Source organism: Lontra canadensis, unplaced genomic scaffold (assembly GCF_010015895.1).
Source record: "Lontra canadensis isolate GAN:19392208 unplaced genomic scaffold, GSC_riverotter_1.0 scaffold47, whole genome shotgun sequence".
In the NCBI taxonomy this organism is placed as follows: Eukaryota; Metazoa; Chordata; class Mammalia; order Carnivora; family Mustelidae; genus Lontra; species Lontra canadensis.
Genome location: NW_022631041.1, coordinates 6280796 through 6301056, shown reverse-complemented (window position 1 = coordinate 6301056; position 20261 = coordinate 6280796). Strand labels below are relative to the sequence as shown.

General features: G+C 38.8%; 1 protein-coding gene across 5 annotated transcripts in view; it reads right to left on the bottom strand.

Annotated features, from left to right (window-relative positions):
* The window catches only part of UTRN (utrophin), a 489639-nt gene that overhangs the window by 382382 nt on the left and 86996 nt on the right, over window positions 1-20261 (bottom strand). For all 5 annotated transcript variants that reach the window (XM_032873101.1, XM_032873103.1, XM_032873100.1 and 2 more), the window contains one exon: window positions 2928-2989. In XM_032873101.1, the coding sequence (XP_032728992.1) occupies window positions 2928-2989 (62 nt within the window). The remainder of the gene's footprint in view (window positions 1-2927; window positions 2990-20261) is intronic.

Genomic DNA, 20261 nt, shown 5'->3' with positions numbered 1-20261 from the left:
CAGGGAAGCAGCAGACTCAACAATAATTCTATTTTAAACTCTACCACGATATACCAAAGGACGTGGACAAAAAAATAAATGAAATCAAACTCATTCTCTTTACCGGGACTTTTTTTCTCTTGTGCCAGCCTCTGGATTACCTAGTGACACCATGCCCAAAACTACCTTTTCCCTGCAAAGTGGAATTAAGCTGTATGGGGAGTCTATGGAAATCTCCCAGCACAGAATGTGTTATTCTCTTTCCTAACCAGCAGTGTGGAAGCAATGTGATTTATGGATTCAGGACAGCCAGGGGAAAGAAAGAACGTGGATGGAGTTCAATGTCCCTGCCATGGACTCTCCATCTATGTCCAAAAACTCATAATTTCTTTGGTAAGTTTGTTCTGGAACCACCAAATTTTCCTTCTACTTTGATTTCTTACTCCATGTCATCTGAAAGGAAATGTTTCCAGGGTCAGCTCTACTTTTGATACTTCTTCTCCAAACAAAATAAGCTTTTAGCTTCTGTGTCAGTTTACATAACTGGAACTGTTAAAATGTTAAAAATGTTAAAAATGATAATATTACCTGGTCTTTTCACTGTCTTGGCAATAATTAAAAGCTTCCTGGGGCACATAATTTACATGGGACTTAAAATCCTCACTTACTACTACAGAATAATATATATATTATAAAAGTACAAATTTAAATAAAATCAAGGTCATCAAGTAAACTATCCTGGTACTGGACTTTGTGTTACATGAGGTCTTTTTTAAACATGTTAATCATCAGCAATAAATACTGAGCTACTTTTTTTTTCCCCCCTTAACATTTATTTATTTATTTGAGAGACAGAAAGAATGAGAGTTAGGAATGGGAAGAGGAAGAGGGAGAGAAACCCAAGCAGACTCCCTGCTGAGCGTGGAGCCCCATGTGGGGTTCAGTCTCACGTCCGTGAGATCATAGCCTGAGCCAAAACCAAGAGTCAGACACTTCATTGACTGAGCCATCCAGCTTCCCTGATACTGAGCTATCTCTTGAGAGAATTCAGGTACATGACTCAAATGATCACTAGACACTGAGGAGCAGCCAATGGAAAAGAAGTCAAGGGACACTAGCTGCAGTGAGGATATTTTTAAAGCTCGGCAAAGGGGTGCTTGGGCCACACTGGGTAGGAGCGGCAGCTTTGATGCCACCCTTGCATCCATCAGTAACAGCTCCGGACCTACAGATGAAGAACACCTGCTGGGTGACACTCCAGCTCAACCATCTGTCACATACTGTCCAGGTACTCTCTCGCCTGAGCCAAACTCATGGCAACGCTGATAAAGGTAACCATTTTCAATTATTCTTTCCCAGTTGTCATCTCTATTCTACCCTCCACCTTGCCATGTCGGATTGCACTAGATCTATTCTCATAAAGAGGGGTAAAAGTCTTTCTTCCAGTTTCAAATGTTCCCCAAACGAAGGTCTACCAAAACAATAATGCTTTCAAATGATCTTTAAAATCAGTCCTAAGGTAATTCTTTCCCAATGACTACACTGAGCTCCTAAAAAGTAGGTCTGCTTAACTTGCTCTACCTAGAAGTGACCGTATCCTCCTCAAAAACAACCAGGACGGATAATCTTACACATTTGAGCACTCATAAAACCACTGGGATATAACCTCTCTTACCCAGACGCTCTCAGTTGCTCTAACTATGCTGCCCAGAATATGGTCACATGCAGATGGGTATTTCAAAAGTTGTGAATAATGTCAAATCCAAGCATGCAGACGTTACCTCTGCCTCTAAAATAAAACAAATTAAAATTTCCCCCAAAATACCTATGTCTGCTCTAAAATAAATCCTACACATAAAACCACAAATTATGCAAGCACTTCTATATTCTTGACCCTTCTGTCAAAGTTCGTTTTCACATTCCTTACATTCTCAGAGGCAAGATAAAACATCCCTCAACAAAAACGTGCGAAACCTAAGAAAACATTGCAATCAAATAATCATCTGTAAACACTGGGATGTGAAGCAATTTTTAAACCATGCTGCTACGCAAAGTAATCCTAAAACATTCTCACGTTGCCTCAAAGAAATACCAATGTTTATTTTCTTGACCTTTGCAACCTTCTCAAACAGAAAATTTTGAAAAAAGATAGCTCTTAATTAAAGTACCTTTCCTACTATTTAAAAGACCATGATTATGTTTCTCCAAGAAACCTTTATTTCTCCCCTTTCTAATGTGGAGTCCTGCAAATTTCCCTCCCACTTCAAACTTAAAGGACCAAATTCCAATGTCAACAACCAATGGATAGTTATGTAAGAACAAGTTTGAAAATAGCACTGCCAATTCCTTTGTAGGTTTGTCCTGCCCCTAAAAAGAATGTCATTCAAAACACTGATTATGTTCCAAGCGGTTAGAAATGCTGAGAAAGAGTAGATCCTTGGGGAAAGAGGTGAGAAAGTTCTCAAAAAAAGAACCACAGGCCAGATCATCATTATTAGCCACATCCACAGGTAGGAAAATCCCTAAACGTTTCTGCATGGGGTAGAAAGGCTGCCTGAACAACAATTTGATGTAAACCAGGCAAAGTGAAATCATCATCTGTCTAGCTAAGCGAACACAAAATTTGCCCAGTGATATATTCATTTCCTAAATGTACCCAGGATTCACAGAATCAAGAGCAGCAAACTATTGGCATATTACTGAAAAATGCCAGGTAAAAATTAAAAGCTGTTTATACCATGACGGTGTTCACACCATGAACTGCTTGTATCAAGATTTCCATTTAAATATATTTCAGAAGAGAATTTTTAAAAGTACAAATGTATCTGCATACTCAGAAGATTTCTGTTAGGTCACACGTCATGGGAAAATTCCTTGCAGTTCCAAACAAACTCTGTCAATCAGAAAGAAGCATTTGAATCGCCATCAAGTGTCTGAAAGTCTGTTACCTTTGAAAATCGTGCATTAATCCATTTGGTAAAGGTCTTCTTCTGCACATCATTGTGTTCATCTGTGGGAGGGAAAAGGAGAGAAGGGAAATGAATGCAAGTCTGTACCTTTGGGAAGGGCTCTAAATACAATCATGGAGAGTTTAAAATAGTAGTCCTCCTAAGGGTTCCTGAGGCACAAAGATCCACAGCTGAGTTAGAACAGGAAGGCTGAGGGAGTCTGCCCCTGTCTTCAGCAGGGGAAACTAGGGCACCTTCCCCAGGGAGCTGGCCCGCCCTGTCCTGAGCCTCAGCCATACAGCCACCAACCATTCAGTCCCCATGTGCAGGACAGAATCAGCACCTCCCCTTCACACTATTGCACGTAATACTTTCTGTTGCATTTTGTTAAGTGAAATTTCCGCGTGATAAAGACGTTAGCATATCCAAAACAAAAATCGAAGTTATCCACAGAAAAACCTACGAAACTCACGATCTTCCTCATTTTTCGTACAAGTCCTACCCCTCCAGAACAGAAACTAGCGTAAGGTTATTCCACAAACCCTGTTTTCCTGTAGGAAGACTAACAGGACAAGGTTTTAATGATCGCGATCTATAAATTACAGTATTTTACAAGTGGAGAAACCAGAGTCATTTTTTTTTTAAATGATCAAGTTTGGTTTTGATGACAAATTCTTGTTCCAAGCCACAGCCAATAAAAATTGACTTTAAGAACTACAGCGTCCGGAATGTCTTGAAGATGGGCAGAATGATTTAGTGAAGCTCAGGGAAACCCTGTGATATATCAAACAGAATAAAGGGCTTTAGAACAAACTAGACCGCACCCCAATCCACTTAGCAGGTGACCCCGGGTAAATCCCGACAATGCCTCCTCACCTCGGGTTCTCCTCTGTAAAAGAGAGATAAATAACACCCAGCCTGCAAGGGCATTTTGAAGATGAGTGAATCTGAGCGGAAACCACTTGGCAAAGAGCTGGCATTGAACTCTTTGTTATTGTTATTGCTATAATCATTACTACAGTATACATGTAAACATGGCAGATAAATACCCATTGTGCCCCCTCTGTTACTTCTAATGATATCCTCTTCAGTTGCTCCCCATTTCTCTACTGCAACCAGCAAGAGTCACTGTTGGCTTACTGCCTGCAGAACAGCACATTAAAACCATCTCTGGTTCCAAAAGCTGCCTCAGGAGGATTTAGAACCATGCAGAAAGCTGTGGTTCTGTCTGCCTGTGTGCATGAACACACTGCCTGCCCCGGTACCATCCACACTGCCGGGCTGCCTCTCACATCCTAACAGCAAGATAGTAACAGAGACACCCCAGTGCGCCCTGCTCTCCGTGCATCAATTTCAAAGAGCTGCCTTCACCCTAGACCTCCTAAGGCATCTCTAACAGCAGAAGTAGAAGTTCAGCCACCACTTCAAGTTTGTGATCTCTTTGGTCCTTCCTCCCTTCTGGAAGGAGAGTTTGTGATTAAAAGGTCATTCCTGAAATAAATAGGAGAGTTGCAGCTCCAGAAAGGAGTGCCCTTTTACACATCCATAAAGGTAATTGGAGACTGACTCTGAGACACAAAGGGGGAAACTGGGTGAAAAACAAAACTGTTGTCTAAGAACCTTCTTGATGCTAATTGCACTGAGAGGTAGCCTGCTTTCCAGAAAGGACAATGCAGTCAGCCTCAGACCTGATTTCCGGCTTTTTACCATCGATCAATGCCACATATAAGCCATTTATTAACCAAGAGGACTTGCTTACACACTCTGAATGTCCCCACCTTGCAATCACGCCCAAGAGGGACAGAGCTGAGATGATACAGAGAATAGAAGTCAGCCACATACGTCATTCGTATATATCTATATCAGCCCCACCAATATAAATCAGTGTTCAGAGCTCTTAGAAAAGCTAATTATTTGTCCCATTAACCTTAGAAAGGATTTATTTTTGTATAGTTTACTATACATATATTCCATAATACTATGAACAAAAATACATATAAAGGTCATAAATATTAAATTTTCCTAATTTTATAACATTCATCACAAGCTGAAAATTTTATCACCATAAAAATGGGGAACATTCTTGGGGCACCTGAGTGGCTCGGTGGGTTAAGCCTCTGCCTTCTGCTCGGGTCATGATCTCAGGGTCCTGGGATCAAGCCCCATATCAGGCTCTCTGCTCAGCGGGGAGCCTGCTTCCCATCCTTCTCTGCCTGCCTCTCTGCCTGTGATCTCTGTGTCAAATAAATAAAATCTTTAAAAAATAAAAATAAAAATAAATTTTTAAAAATGGGGAACATTCCTAAGGATTGATATTAATGAATCTTGTTTTTTTCTTATCCTCTTTTCTGAGCATTTAACCTTCTTATTTTCAAAAATATTAAAATATTTAATAGTTCATATGTTCCTCTCCAGATACAGACTGGACAAAGAAATGAGTATGTGCACCCTAACGAATGATAATTAAGGTTCTTCAACTTATCACATAAAGAAGGAAACCAAATTCTAAAAATAGATTTCTCCCATATGGAGATGTTTACAAAAATGAGTAAGTTAATGTTTCTATAATAGTCTATGATCTTTGGGTCAAATCTAAGTTTGAATATGAGTCTAAGTAACCAATACGAAATAAAGTATGAGGTTGTAGAGATAAATTGACCAGCATCCAAGCCTTTCAAAAATACTCCCAAATTTCTAACACTCCTCTGTATTCATTTTCCTGACAGTTAAAAAAGGGGGGAAAAAACAGTTTAAATTTCAATAAGGCATTAATTCACATTTCCCTTTTCTAACACACACACACACATACACATACATACACACACCCCTCTTATTTTCTATCAGAAAGGAATTCAGTAAAAAAACTGGAATTAGCCTGGAGCTTTTTAATTACGAGGTTAAAATGTAACAAATTTGGAACACTTAGAAAACAGTAGAAAACAGCCCTCTGCACCACAATTAAGGTAACAACACTGGCCCAGGTCCTGTTTCTGGGAGGTAAAAATATGCTAGCAAAGTGGTAGTAAGACAACTAAAAATCTCAGTCATGCAATACTGATCAATCATTTTGCCTTTCCTAGAAATTTATGCAGAACTTCAAAAGTCTCAAAGTCATTCAGCTCTCCATTATCAAACCAATTTGTCTTTTAATTTCTCCAAAATAAAAATGTGCAGTCAATACCATCTTACATATAACTGACTTTTTTTACATAAATAAGTTAGTATAATTTACACTCTAATGTATTCATTCCGGTTCCCAAACAAGCATTGTCTTTAGATTTAGATTCGGATTTTCGAAAAACCCTTTAGTTTCTGAAAGCCTTTCAGGGCTTAGCAAATCTCATCCATTAATGACCTTTCTCCATTAAGGGGACAAACACGGGACTGAATTAGGAGAAGAAAAATGTGTTAAATCCCTTAAGGCTGATTTTCCAAATTCTTCCTCTAAATATTTTGCTCGTCTTAAAATGCTTTTGACATGCTCACACAGATCCAAGGGCCTTTGCTGCTGTCTCGCCTGGAATTTTATTTCTGTGATGGGTGAGAGAAGTGAAGCAAGAAACATCAACAAAACAGCCTGATAAATCTTCCAGGAAACTGGCTTGCAATTTTTTTCACTTCACCAGCTCAAATGCGTATCAAAAATTCTTTCAGCAGAACGTAGCAACAAATCTCAATTTAAATCCTGAACTGGAAATGTGGCAGAGAAATTAGACTTGTTTCCCTTATGGAAACACCCAAGACCTAGGAACACGGATACTTCTCTTAAAACCAGACTACTATTAGCGAGAAAGCATTATCTGCCTGTACATCTTTCAAAGCAAATGAAGAGAGTCCAATTGGCTGGCGATAACCTGAGTTCCATAAAATGCAGTTATGTAGAGAAGAAGTCCCTACACTTTAAGCCAAAAGAGAAATGTCTTGTTGGATGATTTAAAACTTGGATTGGCTTTATTAAAGCCTCTCATGAAATGCAACTCACCCTAGAAAGCCAGTTTCTCATTAGCAAAAGAGATTATTTCGGAAGGAATGAAAGCATTTCAGACCATACTCCCACTTCTTTTTCCGGCTACTGTATTTCATCAAGTCCAAAGAAACCCACCACCAGGGCTTAGTGAGATCTTGGGGTCTCCTACCCACTTGGTTGGCCTCTGAACACCACCAATTCACTTACTGAAACAACACAAATTAAAATGGCACATGGAAATATGTAAATATTATGTAACAATCTGCCAAATGTTACAAATATGCAGTCAAAGACGCAGAGACAAGAGAAGACAGACGGCTCTCAATTAGAGTGTATAAACTCCAAATTTGTTTCAAAATCTGACATTCTCTCAGGGCCTGGGGGGGAAAAAAAAAAAAAACTTAAAAATGTGCTTTTCAAAATTGTCAAAACTACCTAAGTATATCTGGAGTTTAGATAATTAACATTTCAAATGTTATCTTCATATGTTTATCGCATTTATACTTTGAAGTTATTAAAGCCAAAAACCATTTGAAACAGACTTTCAGACTTCACGCTATAAGAGGCAAAGAACAACTCGATGGTCTCTTTGGCAGATGTGACGGTGGGTGAAGTGACAAGAGGAAAACAACTTTACTTTGCAAGTAAGAAGCCTGAGATCCAGGGACGAAAGCTGAAGGAACTGTCCAGTATCACCCACTGCACAGTGTCAAGAGCCACAAACAGAACCAGGTCCCACCGGCTCCTAAGCCTGCATGCAATGGATGCCAAGCACAAGGAGGTCCAAGTTTCATGGGGAAAAAGGCGTTTAAAATATATCTTGAAGGAGAGATGACTTCTGGTTCATGCAAAGAAGGGCATTCTAGACAGAATAAGAGAAAAATAGAATAATACCCTCTTCATTTCAGGCTCAAACTCAATACCTAACAAAAAAGAGCTTATTTAATTAAACATAATGCATATTTATGAGAAAACAGAGTGTTTTAACACATAACAACATCAAAAGAACAATTCTAAAATACTCCAAACTTTGAATTTGAGAGGCAGGGTGGAGGGATTTGGGGGTTAGGGAAGGAAAAAGTGAAACAAGATGGGATCTGGAGGAATGTTGAAAAACAAAAATAAAACTGAGGGCATCACGTTACCTGATTTCAAGCTTTACTACAAAGCTGTGATCACCAAGACAGCATGGTACTGGCATAAAAACAGACACATAGACCAGTGGAACAGAGTAGAGAGCCCAGATATGGACCCTCAACTCTATGGTCAAATAATCTTCGACAAAACAGGAAAAAATATACAGTGGAAAAAAGACAGTCTCTTCAATAAATGGTGCTGGGAAAACTGGACAGCTATCTGTAGAAGAATGAAACTCGACCATTCTCTTACACCGTACACAAAGATAAACTCAAAATGGATAAAAGACCTCAACGTGAGACAGGAATCCATCAGAATCCTAGAGGAGAATATAGGCAGTAACCTCTTCAACATCAGCCACAGCAACTTCTTTCAAGATATGTCTCCAAAGGCAAAGGAAACAAAAGCGAAAATGAACTTCTGGAACTTAATCAAAATCAAAAGCTTCTGCGCAGCAAAGGAAACAGTCAACAAAACAAAGAGGCAACCCATGGAATGGGAGAAGATATTTGCAAATGACAGTACAGACAAAAGGTTGATATCCAGGATCTATAAAGAACTCCTCAAACTCAACACACACAAAACAGACAATCATATCAAAAAATGGGCAGAAGATATGAACAGACACTTCTCCAATGAAGACATACAAATGGCTATCAGACACATGAAAAAATGTTCATCATCACAAGCCATCAGGGAGATTCAAATTAAAATCATATTGAGATACCACCTTATACCACTTAGAATGGCCAAAATTAGCAAGACAGGAAACAACATGTGTTGGAGGGGATGTGGAGAAAGGGGAACCCTCTTACACTGTTGGTGGGAATGCAAGTTGGTGCAGCCACTTTGGAGAACAGTGTGGAGATTCCTCAAGAAATTAAAAATAGAGCTTCCCTATGACCCTGCAATTGCACTACTGGGTATTTACCCCAAAGATACAGATGTAGTGAAAAGAAGGGCCATCGGTACCCCAACGTTTATAGCAGCAATGGCCACGGTCGCAAAACTGTGGAAAGAACCAAGATGCCCTTCAACGGACGAATGGATAAGGAAGATGTGGTCCATATACACTATGAAGTATTATGCCTCCATCAGAAAGGATGAATACCCAACTTTTGTAGGAACGTGGACGGGACTGGAAGAGATTATGCTGAGTGAAATACGTCAAGCAGAGACAGTCAATTATCATATGGTTTCACTTATTTGTGGAGCATAACAAATAGCATGGAGGACAAGGGGAGATGGAGAGGAGAAGGGAGTTGAGGGAAATTGGAAGGGGAGGAGAACCATGAAAGACTATGGACTCTGAAAAACAATCTGAGGGTTTTGAAGGGGTGGGGGGTGGGAGGTTGGGGGAACCAGGTGGTGGGTATTAGAGAGGGCACGGATTGCATGGAGCACTGGGTGTGGTGCAAAAACAATGAATACTGTTACGCTGAAAATAAATTTAAAAAATTAAAAAAAAAAAAAAGATGGGATCTGGAGGGAGACAAACCATAAGAGGCTCTTAATCTCACAAAACAAACTGAGGGTTGCCAGTGGGGGCGGGTTATGGACATTGGGGAGGGTGTGTGATATAGTGAGTGCTCTGAAGCGTGTAAACCTGGCGATTCACAGACCTGTACCCCATATAATACATTATATGTTTATAAAAATAATTAATAAAAAAAGTAACTTTGCAATCACAGAAATAAAAATAAAATACTCCAAACTTCAGAACATCTTCAATCCTTAAAAATATTTATACCCATAAAAAGAAGATGAATACAGAGTTAGAAATATATGTTCAAAAATGTTTTTTTTTTTTAAATATGGATTCTTTGAAAAGCAACCTCTTTACATAAACCTCCTAGCATCATCCATCCACTCCCCTCCCGAATTCATGGCAATTCTGCAGCCCCTGGATTCCAAAAATTCTACAGCCCCACCTGCACTGTGTTTAGGATTTCTGTCATGTTCACCATTGGAGGAAAATGTTTGTTTCATCAGAGAACCAACCTAACCCACCCAAACTACCCACCTTACTTTCACAGAATCAGTGTGTCTAAGAGCAGGAAAGTATATAAAATTAGAGGACCTGATCAAGCCCATCCTGAAACTAGACACATTAGAAGTTTATCCCACAAGATGAAGTTAAGTGGTGCCAGAAATCAAATCAGAATCCGCATCTCTATCTAGTACTCTCCAGTACTCACAAAGCTCTTTAACACCTTGATTCAGATACAATTCACATACCACACAATTCATTCATGTAAAGTCTATAATTCAGTGTTTTGTGATAAATTACATATTAAATTTTTTTAATTGTGAAATACATAGAACATAAATTTTCCCACTTTAACCATATTAAAAGGTGCAATCCAGTGGCATTAATTATATTTACAAGGTTGTGCAACCATCACCACTACATCCAAAACTTTTTTCATCTGCCCAAATAGAAGTCTCATAACCATTAAACAATAATTCTCCCATTCACAGGGGCACCTGGCTGACTCAGTAGTTACAGCATGTGACTCTTGATCTCAGGGTTTTGTGTTTAAGCCCCACTATTGGGAGTGAAGCCTATTTTAAAAACAAATAAATAAACTGTGATAATTCTCCCACTCCCCCCTCCTCCCAGGCACTAGTAACCCCTAATCTACTTCTGTCTGTATATATTTGCCTCTTCTAGATATTTCATGTAAGTGGAATGATATAGTATCTGTCCTTTTGCATCTGGCTTATTTTACCCAGCACCATGTTATCCAGCATCATCCCTGTGGTAGCATGGGTCGGAACGTCCTTCCTTTTTACGATTGAATATTTCATTGTATGTATATTCCACTTTTTTTTAAGATTTCAGTTACTTGTTTATTTGACAGAAACAAGAGCAAGAGCAAGCAAGGGGAGAAGGAAAGGGATAAGCGGACCCCAAGCTGAGTGCAGAGCCTGACACGAGGCTCAATCTCATAACCCTGAAATCATGGAGATCAATGACATGAGCCAAAACCCAGAGCTGGAAACTTAACCGACTGAGCCGCCCAGATGCACCCATATGCCACATTTTATCCACACATCATCTATTGATAGACACCGGGGTCTTTTCTACCTTTTGGCTATTGTGAATAAAGCCACAAAGAAAATTGGCATGCGAGTACCTTATCAAGTCCCTGCTTTCAGTTCCCTTGGGAATATACCTATGAGTGGAATGGCTGGGTCATGGGGTAATTCTATGCTTAGATTTTGAAAAACTGCCTTCTATGGAAACTTCTTTCCATAGCAACTGTACCATTTTGCACTCCTATCAGCAATGTACACAGATTTCAATCTCCACATCCTAACATTTATTTTCCTTTTTTTACTTATAGCCATCTTAGCAGGTGTGAAATGCTATGTCATGGTTTGAATTTGCATTGCTCTAATGACTAATGATGCTGACCATAAGACGGCATTTTGAAAATGCAAAAACCACCAACCTCTGAGATACCCTGAAGACTTTCTAAACTAGCCCAAGTTAACAGCATGCTACTCCAAAGTCCCTGGGGTTCAGAGATATCTCTTTTGCATTTAATCCACAAAATATTGCAAAATAATCTATTCCCTAAAGAATAATTTCCAAAATTAGATATAACCAACAACCCCTGACCATCTTCTAATTTTAGAGTTTATTCACCTCTTACCTAGTTGATGAATTCAAGTTTTTTAAATATGGGAAGGGATGTGTTCCAACTTTCACTCTTTAGAGCTGCTAAACTCAACCTTAAGACTGTAAGATTTACAGATATCCAGAATTGTTTGAATTCTCTTCTCTGGAAATACCTTTTGGAAAAACTCTTCACATCTTAAATATAAATTGTATTATACACGTTGCAAATGCAAAAGAACAAGCACTCAATTTATGGGGGCAGAAATTGTAAATTTTACATACAAACACTTTACTTTGGACTTTTGTCCTAGGAGTGAATGAGCTGTACTAAAATCATTTGAAAGGAGCCTGGGGTAGCTCAGTCAGTTAAGCATCTGCCTTCAGCACAGGTCATGATCCCAGGGTTCTGGAATCGAGTCTCGTATCAGGCTCCCTGCTCAGAGGGAGCCTTCTTCTCCCTCTCCCTCCACCCATCTCCACCCTGCTCATGCCAGCGCGCGCACACTCTCTCTCTCTCTCTCTCTCAAATACATAAATAAATAAAGAATCCTAAAAAAAAAATCACTTCAAATGTCACAGTACAAGCAAAGGTTATTTAAGAAGAGCTGAATGAGTCATAATGATGATGAGTCACTCTCATGAAAAGTCAATAGAAAACTAATTTTTTAGTGACCTTAGTGATAAAAAAGCTAGACTTTTAAAAAGAAAATATCTGTGAAATTCTCACTTTATTCCTATTAAAGGTCTATTACAAACTCTCTATGGAAATCTTCATAAGCATACATCTCCAGATGTATGAAAGTTCATGCAAATGAGTTTTCATGAGAATGGGGAAAATTTTTTTTTTAATGGAAAAAACATTCCAGTGATCTGACTTCAAACTTTCTCATGGCAAGCTCTACTTTCTAAAATAAGAGCAAAAACATGTCCTTTCAAAACTGCTAAATATTCACATAGTAATTTTCTCATTCTAATTATTTTTCCCATATTATGAGGAATCTAGGGGATTCTTCTAGATTCCTAATAAGTCCATGTAATAAAACAAAAATGTCCAATAAATAATATTTCTCAAACAAAAAGTCTTGGAAAAAATATCCAAAGAAAAAGAAAACAGTACTTTCAGTACCCAAACATCTCTTCACACTCCTATGTAGGAATGCTATTATTTTCTGTAGAACTGATGGAGCAAACTTTAACTTAAACCACATATCTTCTATAATTACAACTTTGGGTCATCACAGTCAGATAAAAATATATACCGAAAAGCAGCACGCAATTAATAATGAGTGAATAAGCATCGTTAGACGCCAGTGATAACATTCTGAAGCCAACAACTCCAGTGAATTAAAAGGTGTGGCAGTACTCTTTGGCTTCCCTCCGTGCAACTACTTCCATTTAATTCTGCGTGTGTCAGGGCCCATGTAAGCACCGTGAGACAGATGAAGACCCAGACCACAATTCATGCAAGGTCAAGTGCTACCTTTCAACTTCAGCCACTCAGGAAAGTTCCCAGGTAGACCCAAAGAGCAACACAACCCCAAGGAATTCAAGAATCAAAGAAAAACTATTTTCAGCTCCTCAAGATTCGACTTGCAAAAGTATACACAACCCAAGAGGCCAGAATGAACATTCCAAAATGTCCAGAGCCACCAGCCTCCTTGACTATAACCCATCAAGTGAAGAATCCCTAGGGCTGGGACACTTTCCCTCCTTCTCCCTTCTTAATTTTTATTACTCACCTCCTTCTTCCTCTGATCTTGCTTTTTTAAACATCCAAACTTCCCTCCATCATGCCTCTCTGAATATTCTTTTCCAAAACCCCTCCCTGGACTTGTTTTGGCTTAGGTCACCATTTTGGAATTCTCAGCCATACAGATCACCTGACCTGCACACTTGTGGTCACCCTCAATCAATCCCAACATACTTTGAATCTCTGTACCATTTCTTTTCTGGAGTGTCTTTCTGCACATTTCCTTTCTCTACTTAAAACTTCCTGTATGATATCTATAATATACATTTTCTTTTTTTTTTTTTTAAGATTTTATTTATTTATTTGAGAGAAAGAGAGACAGAGCACAAGCAGGGGGAGCAGACAGGCAGAGGGAGAGGGAGAAGCAGGCTCCCCACTGAGCAGAGAGTCCAACATGGGGCTCAATGCCAGGACCCTAGGATCATGACCTGAGCCAAAGACAGATGCTTAACCACCTGAGCCACCCAGCCTCCCCTATAATATACATTTTCAACATAGAAAGTGTGATGCTATGTTTGTGTTAAAGTCAGAGGCGTCAAACATTTTTGTTCACAAAACTTAAAAAGAATTCCCATGCAGATTTTTAAGTTGACAATTAATATCTATGGTAAATCTAAATAGTTAAAAAGATATCATTTCCAGCACATTGTTAAGAAGCCACAAATTTGGGGCACCTGGGTGGCTCAGTGGTTAAGCCTCTGCCTTCAGCTCAGGTCATGATCTCAGGGTCCTGGGATCGAGTCCCACATCGTGCTCTCTGCTCTGCAGGGAGCCTGCTTCCTCCTCTCTGCCCACTTGTGATCTCTCTCTGTCAAATAAATAAAATCTTTAAAAAAAAAAAAAGCCACAAATTTATAGCTCATTCAATTATTAGAAAATGTCTCTCCTGCCTAATTGGCAAAACTAGTCCTCATTGTCAAACTAATCATCAGCTCATCAGACTTATTTTCTGAGAAGGGAACTCTGACTTTCGTTTTCTATTTATAAACCACGTTCATATGTGTCTCCAAGGTCACCAGGCAACAGCTCCCATCAGAACTCTCACTGAGGGGAATGGATGGATGGCTAGATAGATGGATGCATGGCAGAAACCAAGCCTTGCCCCCAGATGCAATAAAGCATTGACCATTTTAATAATTTTTAAGGGAATGGTCTTTACTTTGCATTCTAATATTGCCCCTTGTTTGCAATAATGCAGTCATGAAGTGCAGTAAGATTTGGAGGCAGTGAGTGGTGTGTCTTTCTTTTGTACAGAAAGAGTGGAGGAGGGGAATCCTCAGAGGCAAGATGGGAAAGGAGAGGCAGGTTGCTTAACCACGGGAAAAGCTGGCCAGAGGGGAACACATGTACTCCAGCACGCAAATCAGTGCAGGGCCTTACGTATCCCAGCCTAGGATAACAAACTCCAGCAAGGTAAGCTGTAATTTAATTAGAAAGGCTAAACCCTAGAGGTGGCCTCTACCAAGGTATGTTATCTTTGTCACCATTAACACCAGAGACTTTGCCAATTAATTTAATGACCGTGAGAAATGTGCTTTTACTGTGCTCAGTAACTGGTATAATTAGAAGGTTAGAAACACTCTCCCACTGGTGAGTTTAGTGCCATTCAATAAATGTGGATCGGCCAAAGTATTTTACAGGCGGGTCCCACCACCAACTAAAAGAATAAAAATCTGGCATATCTAGGAGGCTTAATCCCTTAAGACCCTGTGTTCAGGCATCAGCTGGGCATCAGTATCAGGCCTCATTGCCTGACATTGACTGTAAGTCTAAATCCTCTCTCTAAAACAGCACTGTTCTATAGAACAGTGCAAGCTATATAATATAAAAATTTTATATTTTCAGTTTTCTAGTAGCCATGTTTTAAAAAAAAAGGAGGTAAAATTAATTTTAGTAATACGTGTTCCTTACCCCATATATATGCAAAATAACATTTTGACATATACTCAACATTTCTTAAACTGTTGATATTTCACACTCTTTTTCTTACCACTCTTTTTTGAAATCAGGGGTGTATTTTACATTTATAGCACATCCCAGCTCAGACTGGCCATGGTTCAGGTGCACAGCAGTCACCCCACTACATTGCATGGCTCTGGAATGTGGCTGCTTTTACTCCAAAACCCTCATGTCCTTCAGAAGGACAGAGAGCTGTAGCTTACCAAGCTTATGAAACAGACTGTATGAACTGTCTCTGAGCCTGCTTTGCTCATAATGATTGCTTAATGAATGCCAACGTGCATGGTCTGAGAAGCCTGCCTTCACCACAGCCCTCACCATGGGACAATCGATAGCCCTCACAACCTACTTTTAGGCCATGGGAGCTAACAGGACTGAGCAAAAATAAAGCACAAATTCACAGTGGTACATGAACAAATTCATTTCATTTGTTTTATAAAACTTCTTGTCCAATAAACAGATACACTAAGAATTGGAAATATTTCTACTCTTTGTTATAGCAACCACTCAAAGTTTCATATTTCCTACTCTTTTAATGTAAGTTAGTTGTTCATCTATTTTGGGTGTGGGGAGAAACTGAAAGTGGCATTTACTGACCACCAGATAGTATTTTACTGAGCATCTACTATGCTGGTGCCAAAAGAGATTCAGATGATGCTTTCAAGAAGGAAGGGGAGGTGTGGAGAGGATAAGACAAGTACATAAATAAGAGATGGACGATTATAATACCTTAGGTTCGGATACATTCATAAATGCAGAGGAAAGATATTTCTTTTTGATGGGGATGAGGAGGGAATCAGAAGAGGATGCAAGGAATAAGCTGCATTTGAATTGACTTATTTGAGGCAGGTAGACACCGTTAGGGCATTTGTGGAAGAGAGAACATGCAAAGTCTTCAGGGCATAAAGAACAAGACACAGAGACAAGCCTCTGAGTTGTTTCTCTGGCTGGATGATTTTTTATCACAGCTGTAGTATCACTGAATTTTTTAAATGGGCTGCAGCTAGATTGTGGAGGATTTTTAAAATCAAGCTAAGTTCAAAAGAACAAGCAATGTGGGCCAGGGATTTTTTCTAAGCCAAGGAGGAACATGATCAGAAGTGTGCTGTAGTGAGTTTCATACGAAAAATGGATTCACAGAGAGGGAGGCTGGAAGAAAGGCAACTGACGTGAGGCTAATTACAGTCACCCAGGATGGACATCTGAAAGCCAGAAGCAATGGAATCAGAAAGGAAGAGATGGATACAAGAGGCATTGAATGGTCCAAGTGAGGTTACCATAACTTGACTACTGAATTACTGGAAGGACAAGGAAGAAGAAGAAAGGCCAAAAAAGCCCCAGGCTTTCAGGTAAAGCAGTGAAAAAGAAGAAAAAGAAAAATAGAAGAACGGGAAGAAAGAAAGGAAGCACTTAAGAAAGAGGAAGTTTTCTGCATCTAATGAATCAGGGGTCAGCAGTCTATTCAGGTGAAAATGTCAAGAAAGCCTGTGACAATGCAAGGCTAGGGCAGTGAGGAGAATGTCTTCACCTACAGGAGACCATTCCAGGAGCTCAAGTTTTCAAAAGGCATACTTAACAAAGTTAAAGCACCAGAGGAGCTGGGGAAAGAACACCTGGAGAAACATGGTGAATTTAGCCACCCAGAACCAGATGGCATCCTATGTTGCAAAGGGAGCAAGGAAGCTGGCGTTGGGCTGGCAGACATGTGTTTATATTATTACAAGTTTCCTTTCTGTACTAGTATATTTAATATTATATGACCACTGACCCACAAATTCTGGAAATTTATCTTAAGGAAATAATTAGACTCGCACATATTAAGATACCTTTAAAAAGGTATCTTTTTAAGATATTTAGATATTTAGATATACACGCATATTTAGATACCTTTAAAAGAATGCACTTCTTGAAAGTACTCTTCATAATTGAAAAAAAAAAAAAGCCAGTAAACAACCTAAATATCCTCTGTAGGGATTACTTAAAGGTATATTTTCATGCATAAATACATCCATTAAAAAAATGATATTTAAGAGAGTGCCTGGCTGGCTCAGTTAACGGAGCATGTGACTCCTGACCATGAGGTTGTGAGTTCGAGCCCCACATGGGGTATAAAAATTACTTAAAAATAACATCTTACAAAAAATGATATTAAGAAGGAATAAGTGAAGATATGGAAGGATTTCCATAATATATTAAGGAATAAAAAAGCAGATCATTAAAGAGCATACAGTGTTTCATTTATACATTGTGTGCATATAGGACTAGAAAGACAATTGGCAAAATATTAGCACCATTTATTTCTAAGATCCTGAGATATTCTTGTATTCCATTTTTATGAGCTATGTTTTCAAAATTCTATAACAACTAATGTTTTTGGGATGCCTGGGTGGCTCAGTTGGTTGGACAACTGCCTTCGGCCCAGGTCATGATCCCGGAGTCCCAGGATCGAGTCCCGCATCGGGCTCCCAGCTCCACGGGGAGTCTGCTTCTCTCTGCCCTTCTCCTCACTCATGCTCTCTCTCACTGTCTCTCTCTCAAATAAATAAATAAAATCTTTAAAAATAAAACAAAAACTAATGCTTTTGTACCATTTTTTTCTTTAAAACACCCATTCTGCAAAAGGTGTGTTGTTTCCCACTTTAATGTAAACAAGTAGGAAGGGAAGAGAATGTGGCAGCTATAAAAATAAACTAGGCTGAGAGAAGATCTCTCTGCCTGCCTGCCTGCCTGCCTTGGTGGGGGATGTCAAGAATAAGGGAGACATGGCCTGTCTGTAATTACATGCAGACAGGAAGGATCTGGGAAGGAGGGAGGGAGGGAGAGACTGTAGATGCCAAAACTCAACACGCAAGAAGAACTCCCTTAGAGACCAAGCCCCAAGCTCCTACACTAAGTGGAGTGAAGGTCACACATTTCTAAAAATGAAATTCTCCAGGTTACATTGCTTTTCCTTCTATCTGTCTTTCCACTGAGTTTCCCACTTCAGTCTGAAGAGATAATTGGGTGCATGTAAAGTAATTGCTTCTGGAAGCTCAACTCTTCCCATCTTCCACTCTATGCACTATGGAAACATTGTTGAAAAGGGAGTTAAAACATCATTAAACACATCTTTCTGGTGACTAACATAACACAATAAAATAACAATTTGCAATAAATCCAAGTATTTCAAGGTTAAATTATCACGGTACTGACCAGTTATGAAGATGGGAAGACAAAAATAGAAGATTAATGTAAACCAAAATGTTACTGACAGATTACACCAAACCACCTAGTCTTTCTTAGAATAAATATACATATATATATGAGACTATATATATATGTAATTTTTAAAATAGAAAATCGAGCATTTCAGAAGTACATCTTGATTTTTTGTCTGTTTTAGAGTCTTCTAGTATTAAGCCATGGCAAGTTAAAACCAAATGTGACATAATTTAAAAAGGGGGAAGAGTCATTTTAATAAGCACATTTTCAAAACTGCAAGTGCATTAAAATGCAATCCTTTATCCAAAAAAAAAAAAAGAAAGAAAAAAGAAAAGAAAGAAAGAAAGAAAGAAAGAAAATTTACAATAAGCAGGAAGAACATGCCAGAAAGGAACACTATGTTTCCCCTTAAAACTTCAGGAGCAAAGATTTCTTCCCATGAACCGTACCGTTAAGAAATCAGCCCATGAAGCACAGCACTCTTCTCTTCGAAGTGTATAAACTGAAAGTTAATGAGTAAAATAATTTAAATAGTCTCAGATTGGAAAATGCATACTCCCTCATTTTCAATTTACATAGCTAATAACTATGAAAAAGTTCACACGAGCCATTAATACTTTTTTTATTGAAAAGCTTATTCAGGTAGAGTTGGATAAGAGATAAAATCCACAGCATGAACAAAAAATAAAAGAAACCTGATACTCAAGCCAATCCCCCAGCATGCTGATGTTATCCTTGTGGTCATTCATCCTCTAACTTACTGTTGGAAATTAAGATCCTGCCTCAAATCAGCACTGTCTTTATTTAATACTCTACGACAGGGCTAACGTTTATTTGCCTTTTTCAAAAATTCATTAACTTTAGACTACACCATCTCTGGGTAGAGCAAACTGTGAATCACCTTCTGTGTAAAACAGCTCTTTGTCTAAAATGTGCCTCTCTTAAGCACTAAAAAGTCTACATTAATTTTAAGTTAGTTGGAGATTAATTTAATTAATTCAGTTAAAGATTAGATGAACAAGTTCATGTTTGCTCTTCTGAAATAAATGACTTTATACCCAGGAATTATGTCTCCTCTCTATTTAGACTCAAGAGTCCTAACCATTTTGGTCAGTTTTACAAAAACACCAAGTGAATTCACTCTAAGTTTCCTTCACTGGACTCCTCTCACTAGTAGATCTTTTTTTTTAATTAGGAGACCAGAATCTCTGAGAGTAATCCACATGCAATCAACACAGCTTTAGGAAGGAAGAATAATACTCTGTTTTCTTCTGTTTCCTTCTTAATGACACATTACAAACTAGGTCCTTTCATAGTGCAACAAGCCAATAGCCAGAAGCTTCTGGGAGCACTTCCGTGACTCCTCCTTTCCATTATCACGGCCTATAGAAAGTCTAATTCATGATGACAAAGTTTTCTTGAAGTTATTAGCAAGAGAGTGAATCAAACAAAAAGATCTGGATAATTCTTCTTCAAAGCTTTAGCATTTCCCTCAGGACAAGCACAGGCTAGCAAACCTGACTGAGTCTGAGGTACAAACATGTGCAATAATATACCCAAAAGAATCGAAAGCAGGATTTTGAAGAAACATCCACGTACCCATCCTCATGGTAGCATTATTCACAATAGCTAAGCAGAGGAAGCAATCCAAATGCCCATGGATGGATGGATGAATGGATAAACAAAATATAG